Genomic DNA, 12,850 nt, shown 5'->3' with positions numbered 1-12,850 from the left:
ATTGACTGCAAAAGGTGACACATTTCACATGATACATTTCAAAACATTTTCTAAAATTCTGTTATTGGGAATCTAGTGGACATTTCAAGTATCTGTAAAACCTTTTGATGCACTGTGGGCTTAATTTTAGAAAAATCGAAAACTTGGCTGGATCTTTTGGGGAAGACAATCTGACGATGTAGTGTGGCAAGCTAAGTGTGATTCGATCCAAAACTGTGGGAGGAGATAGGTTGGTGTATTGTATGTCTTCATAATTGCTTCTAATTTAAAGTGTATGGAAGTTTCTGCTCAATTGGGCCAACAATTTGGTTAAAGTGGCTTGAAGGTGAACGTTTTAGAACTAACTGTTGATTTGCTATGAATTTTCAAACTTTTAAACTTTAGACAGTTGTTGTAGCGCCACCATCAGGACTATTGGCCCACAAAGCCAGTCGAGGACTATTGGAATAGGACTGGACCTATGTGCTAAATTTGGTTTATTTTAATTTATGGGAAGGTGGATTTCCTAGGATAATAATAACATGGACAAAAACAAGATAATTAATGACAAACGATTCTGATTCAGAAATAAATAAATAAGTAGGGTGTAGTTGCCACAAGAAACCTCAAGGTGGAGTCCTATCCCACACTTCAATATGTTATATTACCAAAGCAACCCTCGATGTGGTGTCCAATCGCCCTAAAACAAACACATGAGAGAGTCCATGTTTTATTCTGATGCTCATGCAATGCTCATCACATTGCATTAATACGAGTTGAATATTATACAATCAATGCAGTTAAATTAAAAAAGGCCATTTACGTGTCATTTGCTAAATGATTTCACAAACAAACATCTTGTGTATCCAGAGAGTGCACTTCAACTCCACACCAATGAACCCACGTCATAAAACAGCAAGCTAATTTCCCAATCACTATTGCAACTCCAAGTAATACAGCAGCGTTCACCAGCACTCAAATATGAATATATAATATTGTCAAGAGGTTGGTAAATACTGTATTTTCTTGGTAATATATCACTTCTTAATTGTTTTTCTTTATCATGGTGAAAAAATAAATGCAACCCTACATTTTCTGCCATTATCTATGAACCCTGATAGCTTAAATTCAGTAATCCCACCTAACATAATAGTATTTTCAGGGGAAAACCAACATCATAATATCTCCTTGGTAGGCATAAGTACATGTGATGTGGTTTCAAAAGAATCAAGTATATTATTGTAATAATACCGCGCATGGCAGGTATGATTTCATGAGTTGAGCCAAGACACAAACTTCAAAAAAAATTACCTGCAACAGTGCAGCTGCTTTATCCTCGACATTGTCTAAAGTATCTATCATCCATCGCTGACTTAACTGCCTGAGCGGTTATTGCTCATTAGAAATGAGAATTATGTCTATAATGAAGCTATATAAATACCACCACTTGATACTATAAAATTGAGCAATATTTTCTTTTTGGTCTAATTTTACCACTTTTCATAACATTTATAAAAACTCTTAAGAGATTAGCAGCAAAATAAAAACTCAACTTTGCATCAGTATCCTATGATGCAGCAAGGAAAGCGGAATTAGATATGCTGATACGAAAGCAGCACAGGTCTGAATTTGAAGCTTTCTGCACATTTGTTGTTTAAATCACACAAAAGACGACACTTCCTAAAGGACTATGAAGCGAACAAATGTGCTTTCAGTAGCAGGAATGATTAATCAGGTGCAAGAAATTAAAGGAAAACCAAAGGAATAAATAAAGAAGGAAAGACATGAGAGGAGAGAGCTTATGCCTGAGATGCTATTTAACTTGTTAGAGAATTATTCTTGTCTCTGCCTCACAGATGGCTTGTGGATTTTAAAATGAATGCAACAGCTGCATTTAGGAGATACAGATTTCCTCATTACATTGCGGGGACACACATCACGCTAACACGGTTCACATGATAACAGGATGAACCGCACCTATTTCAGAAGACAAAGTACACTGGAGTTGTTGCCCTGGATAAAGAGGCACGGTGACACAGAGTCACAAATCTAGAACAAGGCAGCACATAACAAAGTCAGTAGAGATGCTGTTATTCAAAGGCTTCAGTGGGAATGTACAGATGCTGAGTTGCCATCAAAAGAATGTTAGATAGATTTGAAAGACGTGGGGACTTAAAATGGGGCTAAAACGTCATCACTGAAGATGCTGGAATGACAGAAAACGTGATGAGATGAGTCCCAAAGTCCCCACATCTAAAAAGCCAGTGGAACACAATCAATATGGAGTCTCTCAGGGGCCACAATCGGGGACAGTACTCCGAGTGTGGAGCTACAGCAGCAGTGCACTCTAGCAACAGTGTTAGAAAAACAGTTGCTTAATTCAGTCCACCATTTAAATGCTTAGCAAAGGTCCCTCCTCAAGTGTCCACTCATCTTGGCCTCAGAGAAAGTACAAGAACCCTTCCTTGATGTCCAAATACTCTGCTCTGCTTTGCTTTTTTTGGGCAACTCCACTGGATGCCTTCCTGTCTAACACACGCCATGTGCATAACATTTAAATCCCTCTGGAAAACCATCTCTCCTCTTCATCCTTTCACGCATTGATAGGTCTCCAGCGGTCAGCTTCAATGCTGTTAATGCTGCTGGAGCCGTAGGGTCCAGAGGCAACATCGTCCAGGTGTGCTCCCACCATGCGAGAGCTGCCGGGACCAGAGCCATCGATCTGTGTAGAGGAGTAGAACAGGCCCTGGTCGGTCATCTCCTTACGACCAAGAGCTGTAGCCACTGTGGGGGGAAGGTGGACGTCGCTTTCGTCCGGCTCATCTACCTGCGACTTGTAGGAAAACAGGATCTTCGGTTCTGAGCTGTGGGAGAGGAGAAATAGGTCACACGCAGGAAGAAACAGGTTCAACTGATAATAGTGCTTTTTATAATAATAAGCACTTTTCAGACACAGTTATAAAGTGCTTGACATGGTTGGAAGAAGATTAAATCATTACGGGACTAAGGCAAATAAGATCAGGGAATAAAATAATAGACATTACAATGTCACTCAGTGGAGCGCATACCTTTGCCAAGGCCCAATAGTCCCCTTAAATTCAAACAAGCTGCACCGAATTCCACACACTCATAAACATCAGTTCCCTTAATGTGCATGATTTTTTTCATCAAGATCCGTTTATTATTCTCTGGGAAAACAGTGAGAATGTCGTAAAACATAATGATCAAGAATGTGGGCGAAAAAAAGGCCCTGGATCGCCCCCTGATCTGGATCCAGAACGAAATTTAATATGTTCTTCCCTGATCCATGACACATCCTTCCACCAAGTTTAGGGGAAATTAGTTCAGTTATTTTTGTGTAGACTTGCTTAAACCAACAAACAAACTAAATGGCATAACCTCCTTGGCTGAGGTAATAATACATTAAAAGGGACATAGCATGCCCATTTTACCACAAGTTGATATGGTTCCTTGGGGTCTTAATGAAATGTCTGTAACATACTTTGGTCAAAATACCACAAGGATCATTTAAAACAGCACCCTTTTTACCCTGTCTAAAACAGCCCTCCACAGAGTGACCTGTTTTGAGTGCCTGTTCCTTTAAATGCTAGTGAGCCAGCTCCCCCCTCCCCCCTCTCCCCCCATGATTTTAAACGATATAAATTACATATTTTATATGATATAAATTATCAAATATGCATCCCATACTTTGTATTCCCCTTCTGTTGTCCTGGAGTTTTAATTTTCCCAATCACATAATTAAATGTCCCCCTCTGCCCATCCACTACAAGCACACAAGCAGACAGACAGAGAGAGAAAGAAAGGTGGGGGGGGGGGGGCTATGAAGACCATCATTTACCCCCGAACCCCGACATTCAACGGGTACAACAACAAGCGGAGAAAGCAGAATCGCGGGCTGACCTTATACAGTGCCTTGCATAAGTATTCACCCCCTTTGGACTTTTCTACATTTTGTCATGGTATAACCACAGATTAAAATTTATTTCATCGTGAGTTTATGTAATGGACCAACACAAAATAGTGCATCATTTGGAAGTGGGGGGAAATATTACATGGATTTCACAATTATTTACAAATAAAAATCTGAAAAGTGTTGAGTGCATATGTATTCACCCCCTTTACTGTGAAACCCCTAACAAAGATCTGGTGCGACCAATTGCATTCACAAGTCACATAATTAGTAAATAGGGTCCACCTGTCTACAATTTAATCTCAGTATAAATACACCTGTTCTGTGACGGACTCAGAGTTTGTTGGAGATCATTACTGAACAAACAGCATCATGAAGACCAAGGAGCTCACCAAACAGGTCAGGGATAAAGTTGTGGAGAAATATGAAGCAGGGTTAGGTTATAAAAAAATATCCAGAGCTTTGAACATCTCTCTGAGCACCATAAAATCCATCATAAGAAAATGGAAAGAATATGGCACAACCGCAAACCTACCAAGAGGAGGCCGTCCACCCAAACTGAAGAGTCGGACAAGGAGAAAATTAATCAGAGAAGCAACCAGGAGGCCCATGGTTACTCTGGAGGAGTTGCAGAGATCCACAGCTGAGGTGGGAGAATCTGTCCACAGGACAACTATTAGTCGTCTACTCCACAAATCTGGCCTTTATGGAAGAGTGGCAAGAAGAAAGCCATTGTTGAAAGGGATCCATAAAAAATCCCGTTTGGAGTTTGCCAGAAGCCATGTGGGAGACACAGCAAACATGTGGAAGAAGGTGCTCTGGTCAGATGAGACCAAAATTGAACTTTTTGGCCTCAATGCAAAACGCTATGTGTGGCGAAAACCCAACACTGCCCATCACCCTGAGCACACCATCCCAACAGTGAAATATGGTGGTGGTAGCATCATGCTGTGGGGATGCTTCTCTTCAGCAGGTACAGGGAAACTGGTCAGAATAGAGGGAAAGATGGATGGAGCCAAATACAGGGAAATCCTTGAAGAAAATCTGATGCAGTCTGCAAAAGACTTGAGACTGGGGCGGAGGTTCATCTTCCAGCAGGACAATGACCCTAAACATACAGCCAGAGCTACAAAGGAATGGTTTGGATTAAAGAATGTTAATGTCTTAAAATGGCCCAGTCAAAGCCCAGACCTCAATCCAATAGAGAATCTATGGCAAGACTTGAAGATTGCGGTTCACAGACGGTCTCCATCCAATCTGACTGAGCTTCATCTTTTTTGCCAAGAAGAATGGACAAACCTTTCCATCTCTAGATGTGCAAAGCTGGTAGAGACATACCCCAAAAGACTTGCAGCTGTAATTGCAGCGAAAGGGGGTTCTACCAAGTATTGACACAGGGGGGTGAATACTTATGCACCCAACAGATGTCAACTTTTTTTTTCTCATTATTGTTTGTGTCACAATAAAATTTATTTTGCACCTCCAAAGTACTATGCATGTTTTGTTGATCAAACGGGAAAAAGTTTATTTAAGTCTATTTGAATTCCAGTTAGTAACAGTACATAATGGGAAAAAGTCCAAGGGGGGTGAATACTTATGCAAGGCACTGTATATACAGTCTATGGGGCTGACCAGCGGAGAAATGCTCGTCCCGTGTGAACAGCCAGGCGGCTGCGCGCTTGAGAACGGCGCTGCGCGCTTGAGAACGGCGCTGCGCTGCGTCCGGTGTAAACCCGGCGTAACGAGTGTGGGGGGGCGGGGGGGATGAGGTGGGGGGTGGGCCAAGGCCATGTAGGGAGACTTCCAGTGTATTGTGACGACACAGTACATAGGAAGCTCATTCCAGTCACTCAAGCGTGACGTTTCTGACTTAGAGGAACCATAACAAAACGCGCGAGTGTTTTTTTGAGTTTTTGGGTTGGTAGACATGCCAGATACCCACATTAACGTGTAGAAGCACTAACAAAGTGGAATTTTCATGATATGTCCCCTTTAAAATACACCATTAAAACAATAGAAATAAAAGAATAAAACAAACAACACCTCTATTTGATGAAAAATGTGCACTACAATTAATAAGGGAAATTAATTATTTAATTTATTTTATTAAATATATGTTTTAAGAAGTCACTGATTCTGCAAGCCTCCAAGTTCCTGTGCTCTATCAAGTGCGGTATTTATGGTTTATTTTGTATGATTCGCTGTACTTACCCAAAGAAGCCTTTGAGGAATGTGACATAGATGAGCGGAGCGAATGTGGAGAAATACAGGAAGGTGGTGACATCCACACAGCTACATCAGGAAAGACAAAAAGCCCAATCAATAGTTTGCTGCTGATCCTCAATATTTGTTTTAAAAGATTACCCCACATAATCCCCCCCAAAAGCTGTAGCTGCTCTCAATCAAAAAAATTGAAGGTAGCTTATATTTCTCTTCGTACAACAGTGACATTAGCAGAACAATTTACTCAAAATTTGGATCATGCAAACACAGACATTTTTATATCCATAGTTATGTGATAACTGTTCTGTAAACAAATATGATGCTACACACAATGTTCATGAGAATGATACTGACCAGAGTCCCTCTATGATTTCAGCACAGAGCAGAGCGCTGCCCAGGCCCTGGACCAGGTTCAGTAAGGACAGGATGGCAGCATACACGTAGAAACTCCTCTTCGCTAAACGGAGGAAGCAAAACAAAGCGTAATGCACAACAGAGAACAACTGCTTTCAATTACAGTCCAGACCATAAGTATTTGAACAGCAGCACATTTTCTGTTCTTCAGGATTTCCTGCTTATGTACATTCAATGTGAAGTAGAATAATGGAAACTAAATGAAAGTCTCAGCTTCCTTCAATATTGAAAGAATTGTGTGTGGGACAAAAACCGTTTAACACATAGCAACAAAGATTCTAAAAGGGTACTGAAAGGTTTTTTGGCAGATGTGCGTTTCGATATTAGTAATGTACAAAAGAGCAGAGATATGGCTCTATGTTGACTGAGAGTTTAAAGTTGCTCTTGAGAAGATAATTAGGCTTGTAAAAAGTTGGTTTGCCCAAAAAAATTGTTGGGTACTTTCTAAAAAAAACGCAGATATGTGCAGGACGAGGCACACGTCTTGGGAGATAAGCAGAAAATCCTTGGCATGAAAAAAAAAAAAAAAAAACCTTGCGTGACTGCACAGCTGGTCAAATATACTCTCCAGGATGCAGACTGTCATGTTTCCTTGTCAACAATCAAGAGAGGAATTCTCACTGGTCTTAAAAGGCAACATCACATCACCCCGATCCTCACTTCTCTCCGTTGGCTCCCTATCTGTTTTAGAATTGATTTTAAGACTTTACTGGCCCCAAGCTACATCACCGAATTTTTGACCGCTTATGTGCCTGCATGCAGCCTTAAGATCCTCAGGTGGAGCAATGCTGGCTGTTCCAAAGTCGAGGTTGAAAGCTAAAGGTGACCGTGCTTTTGCCATCAGGACCCCTCGGCTTTGGAACGGCCTACCTGAGGAGTTAAGGCTGGCAGAGTCAGTGACTTCTTTTAAATCACCTCTTAAACCCCATTTTTATTGACTTGCTTTCATGTGATGTCATGATTTTTATCGTTTTCTTTTCACCTTTTATTGTACTTGTTCATTTATTTTTATTGTCATATTACTGCTTTTATATGTTTAAGTTTTAATGTGACATAGCTCTATATTTATTCATTTAATTTAAACAATACCTTGTTACCGACCTAAACGTGGTTGTCTGGCCTCCTTGTCACATTGCATCCTGCTGGTTGTTATTTCTCATATATTTACTTTTCTTGCTTTGCTGTCAAAGCACTTTGTAATCTTTGTTATACAAAAGTGCTATATAAATAAAGTTTGTTATTATTATTATTCATGAGCAGAACTTAAGAGGATTCACCAGCAGATTCAAACTCCTGTTAAACCCCCAAAAAAACAGAAAAGAGTACAATGGATTTTCCAAAAACATTAAATATGATCATTTAGTTTGATCCTATGTGTATCTTTCCAATTACTTTTCAACTCTTAAACTCACTATGTTATAAAAAGGGCCACATCTTCAGCATAGGGCCACACAGGTATAGATAACATGTCAGAGAGTACAGTAAATTCTTGTTTCCATTCATTATATTTACTTGAAATATAATAAATACCTTTTAAGATCTAACGTAATGAAATGTGTAACTTACATGGCAGAGATATCCTGTCCCTTATTGGAGTTTTAGGCAAGATCACAATCAAAGAGTACACCTATAAAAAAAAACATTACATTGTCAATTAAACATTAGTAATTTTGAGTATTAATATGTTTGCTCATGTTGCTAATACTGCAGAGCTACAGGTTACTGACCAGGAAGAAGAAGATGGAACTGGCCAACCAGAAGTGGCGTCCTCCGTGGCCGTAGATGTTGAAGTCCTCAGCAGAGAGGTGACTGTCCGGATAGAGGATCTCTAGTGTGCCCTAAAATTAATAATTCTTTATTTGAATGCATACATGGCACAATGATAAATATAGAATGTTAAGTGCAATGTTATCATCATATATCTGTCAAAAATTGTATCATTATTTAATCTCTCATCATGTGTTGTTACCTGTGTGATGGAGTAGCCCAGAGCGAGCACAGCAGTGATAGCCAGCACACGCTTTATGCTGGATTTGCTCTCCAGGTGACCTGATAAACACACAAAGAAAGAGGCTTGACCGAGAGGCACACAGTGTACAGTCACGAAAATGAGACAGAAACACCATAAATGGTTAAAGTATAAATGAGAACTGAAACCAGCATATCAGACTAACCGAAAGCGAGTCCCAAGATCACAACGCTGAGCTCAATAGCCAACAAGAAGAATCGGGTGATTTCCCACAGCACCTACAGAGACAACAAACATCATGAGAATCCAGTGTGGCCAAGACAACAGGCTGTGCTGTCACACACCAGGACCCAGAGCATGTGCATTACTTTACAGAAGAGATTACACTAAAGACTATTAAATTACACGTTTGTTTGTTTTTCTTCCAACAGCGCAGCCATGACAGAGTTCTGCAGGAACATTATGTCCGTCAGTGTGACCCTCATAGGGACCTGTCTGGTATGTGAGGAATGTCAGCCATGCTTTGGCTTCTAGACATGAAAGCTCTGCAAAGTCATGCTGCAGCTCATATCACACCCTCTGGCCACTGCATAAAAGAGACATCTGTGACAGGATATGGTGCCTGCTACTTCAGCGAGGGTTAAAAATTTATGCTGCAATGCTGCATTCCGTCACACACAACATGAACAGTAAAGACACCATTCGATTGGAAAACCCCATCAAGTTCTTACATCAAATAAATAACATTACTTAGAAAGGAATGCCTCGGTTTAAACCCATTTGCTCCAGATTACATGTTCCCACTAATGACAATCTTGTCACTGTAGTTTGCAGTAAACATGGACATCTTGTGTTGAGTGCAGATATGTTATATATATATATATATATACACTCACATGTCTAGTATAATCAAAAGGTTTGACTTAATGATTTGTATGTTTTCCTCTGATTGTAACTGAGCATTCAGCTCTGTTTTACAGATTCATTTGAAAACATAACTGATGTTAAACAAACTTGTAACACCCTTAAAGCCCTGTCAATCTGTTGAACACAGCAGGCACCAATACTGTGCTTTGAAATTTGGCAGTGGTGTCGTCACCCATTTGTTTGTTTTTTTACTTACATGTACAGACTTAAAAAACAAAACAAAGACATGTTTACTTTACTTTTCCATCCTTACTTTGTCTATGATGGTGGCAGCACTGGATGCACTGACAGTCATGGACACTATGGCCCGGGTGATTCCAACTGCTGCTACGACAAAAACCTAAGAAATACAGGACACAACATGTTAGACGTCCTCTATTGTGTTCTACTGAAAGCAATGAAACCTGTCCTGGAATAGAATCACAGGTTAAGTATAAATGATAGCAGCAATGCACAGTTTTACACTGGTGACAAACAATGAGCAGTGTTCCTCTGTGGCCAGACACAGCAGAGCTGGGGTATCTCCCTCTCTAGAGTCTTTGTTTGTTATCACAGGAAAGAAAACCTGAGCAGACAGGTGCAGTACATTTTGGAAACAATAGTGTAAGCACCTGTCACTGAGAAGGAACAGCTTATACAGCAGAGCAGCAAAAATAAAGAACCTTATCAGTACGTGGTTCCTTTGTCTTTGCTGCTAGGCAAAAGTGAAAGTTAAAGTCATAACAAGTGAATTACCGCAAAGGACTTTTTACGGGGATGTCCACATTTCCTCTGAGTTTTGTTTTGCCATTTCAAAGAATAGAATACACACAATCACTAGTGTGAGCACAATTTCAAGCTTGATTCTATATCTAGAACTGGATCCAAAATACCAATGATATTATGCCTCTTTTACATATATTCCTCAATAATATTGTACACTATTGTGAATTTGTACATACTTAATATAGTATTTATTTTACTACAGTGAAATTATATAGCATTATATAATAATATTGATATTGCCTACATACTTATAACAGTCAAAGTTTTCACATGTATATGTTTATTTCAATATCTCCTTATACATCATGCACAAATACAGTATATACATCCTGATGCAATCATCCTGTACCACTGCACTTTGCTCTAGTACATTTCTCTACTAATAATATTTGTGTCTCTAGTGAAAGGTACATATTGTGTACATATTCTCGAAAACTTTTATATCTATAAAAAAAGATTATGTTATTCTATTGCCTTTTTTATTGTATTTTGTACTTTCACATGTTTTCTTCTCTACTTCTTTTTTACTATCTGCTGCTGTAACAAGATCTTATATCTTATCTTGTTACTCTGAATACTGTATATTGGTGTTTGTGTAGTTTGTATCATACCAGCAAGTAAAAGGTGACAAAGATGGGGCTAGAGGTGAGTCGAATCTTTGCCCTGGCCGAGGGCAGCTTCCACATCAGGAAGACAAAGAAGGCCACATTAGGCACGAGCAGTAAAATGTCCCAGAACCGAACCCTAGGACAGAGAGAGGAACGTCAGGGGACAGACACTGTTGTGTAGACTGCTGGGCACAGTCATTTAGATGCATTTAGCTTTTACTGAACAATTCCCTCTGCAGTAAATTACTCTTCTGATTACCTGGAGTTCCCGATGTCCTCGTACAGAACTTGCAGACATTTGTGAGGTCTGGTGATGTTTTCTTCAGGACCGGGTTTCCAGGTGGTGAATGCTGAAGTGTTCTCAAAGGGTGTGGGTGTAACACTGCCATTGTATTGAGCAAACCTAACCACAGCTGTCACTGTGGCTAGCATGGTGTCGGAGACTAAGGGGAAATAAAATCAGATATTCATTGGAAGGGATTCTTCACAGCAGCTGAGGCAGTCATTTTACTTCACACAAGACTAAGACTGAGGAGGGCAGAGCTTTTGAAATGAAGAGCTCAGAGACTCTGGAACACCCTGCCTGGGGAAATATGGCAGGTGATGCCAGTATCTTTATTTAAATCCAAGCTTTAATGTACTTTTATCCCACCACAGTCCCTGATTTTTACAAAATTCGATGTCATTTCAAAGTATTTATTTGTTTTCAAGTTCAAGTTCATTTTAACGCAACTTTCTTTTAATTTTGTATGCACTTTGCAACTTTGTTTGGGGAAAGGCTATACAAATAAACATATAGCCGTGATATTATTTCAACAATGAAGGGTCTCCTCATTTAGGGGAATACAGGAAGGTGGTGACATCCACCAGCTACATCAATAGTTTGCTGCGAAAAGGATAAATGTGTTATGTTCATATCCTCTCACTTTAACTCTAGTAAACATCATGGATCCCATCAAGGTTTAGCTCCTGAAGTAGGGTTTGAGAAGAGAAGATCATTCAGGTCTACTCTTCTCTGAATGAAAGGGGATATAAACTAGATCATATAAGCACAGCACACAGACATTTAACAGACAGGAGGAGTTAAACTCTTGTACTGTTGAAACATGGAAGGTTCCTGTCACAGCTGCCACCACTGGACAAACATTATGTAACACGACTGGCTGCTTTCTGAGCTCTGTGTGGTGTTAACACAGTCAAACTAATCTAACGCCATTGGCAATTACTTACACGTATTCTGCATGACTCCACACACATGATCCCTTCACGCGCTGAATGAGAACACTTTCAGTTCGGGATTTACAGATGCTAGCTAACGCTGCTACTTCCAGTTTGCTAGCTGTGGTCAGGAAAAAGACATGTTTTCTAATTAAAATCTCATCCTCCTTGTGTTTCTAAAGGAGACAAACACAGCAGCGATAGCGTTGTTGACAGTAAACACGGCTCGGTAAATAACATTAGCTGCCTCTGGCTCAACGTTAGCATCAAAACAAACGTGATACTAGTGCAAGTGCAGTGACGCTGGGTGGACGTAACGGAGCCGCGGCTGGTAAACAAGACAACATCTTACCGATTCGGGAGGAGCGAGATTCCAGGCAGCAACGTGTTGTGAAATGTTTCTAGAAAGTGTAGAAGTTCAGCGCATGCTCACAGTCTCTGTAACCGATCAGCACATCGATCACCGATAGGAAACATGGCTGTTCCGGATAGTTTCGTTCACTCATTTCTCTTGGATCAGCTGACACCCGCTCCAAACAAGCGCGCCAGGTCTCGCGAGATCACAGTGTGACGTAGGAGTCCTTTCAGAGGCTGTCTCATGGTTTTATTTTATATTTTCTAGATAAATATTTTATGTTTTATTTGACTTTTAGTTGACAATTTTTTGTTGTTTTGTTGTCATTTCTTTTGCGACAAATACAGATTTATTGTGATTCCACCCATAGACTTAGACATAGGCACTATTATATGGATTTATTTATCATAATTTTATATTATTATTATAAATTTATCATATCACATTTTACTTATTTATCA

General features: G+C 39.9%; 1 protein-coding gene across 1 annotated transcript; it reads right to left on the bottom strand.

Annotated features, from left to right (window-relative positions):
- Nucleotides 1–697: 697 nt before the first annotated feature.
- tpra1 (transmembrane protein, adipocyte asscociated 1) lies at nt 698–12,569 on the bottom strand. Its single transcript, XM_034586887.1, has 11 exons — nt 12,387–12,569; nt 11,076–11,259; nt 10,820–10,952; nt 9,697–9,783; nt 8,722–8,794; nt 8,517–8,596; nt 8,275–8,385; nt 8,114–8,174; nt 6,488–6,590; nt 6,122–6,202; nt 698–2,843 (listed from the first exon to the last, which is right to left on the bottom strand). Exons 2-11 carry the CDS (start codon nt 11,246–11,248, stop codon nt 2,573–2,575), a joined length of 1,173 nt encoding a protein of 390 aa, XP_034442778.1. The 5' UTR covers nt 11,249–11,259; nt 12,387–12,569; the 3' UTR covers nt 698–2,572.
- Between the last annotated feature and the right edge of the window lie 281 nt (nt 12,570–12,850).

Source organism: Hippoglossus hippoglossus, chromosome 5 (assembly GCF_009819705.1).
Source record: "Hippoglossus hippoglossus isolate fHipHip1 chromosome 5, fHipHip1.pri, whole genome shotgun sequence".
Classification (NCBI taxonomy): domain Eukaryota; kingdom Metazoa; phylum Chordata; class Actinopteri; order Pleuronectiformes; family Pleuronectidae; genus Hippoglossus; species Hippoglossus hippoglossus.
Note: the sequence above shows the minus strand (reverse complement) of the source record. Positions and strands in the feature narration are given on the sequence as shown.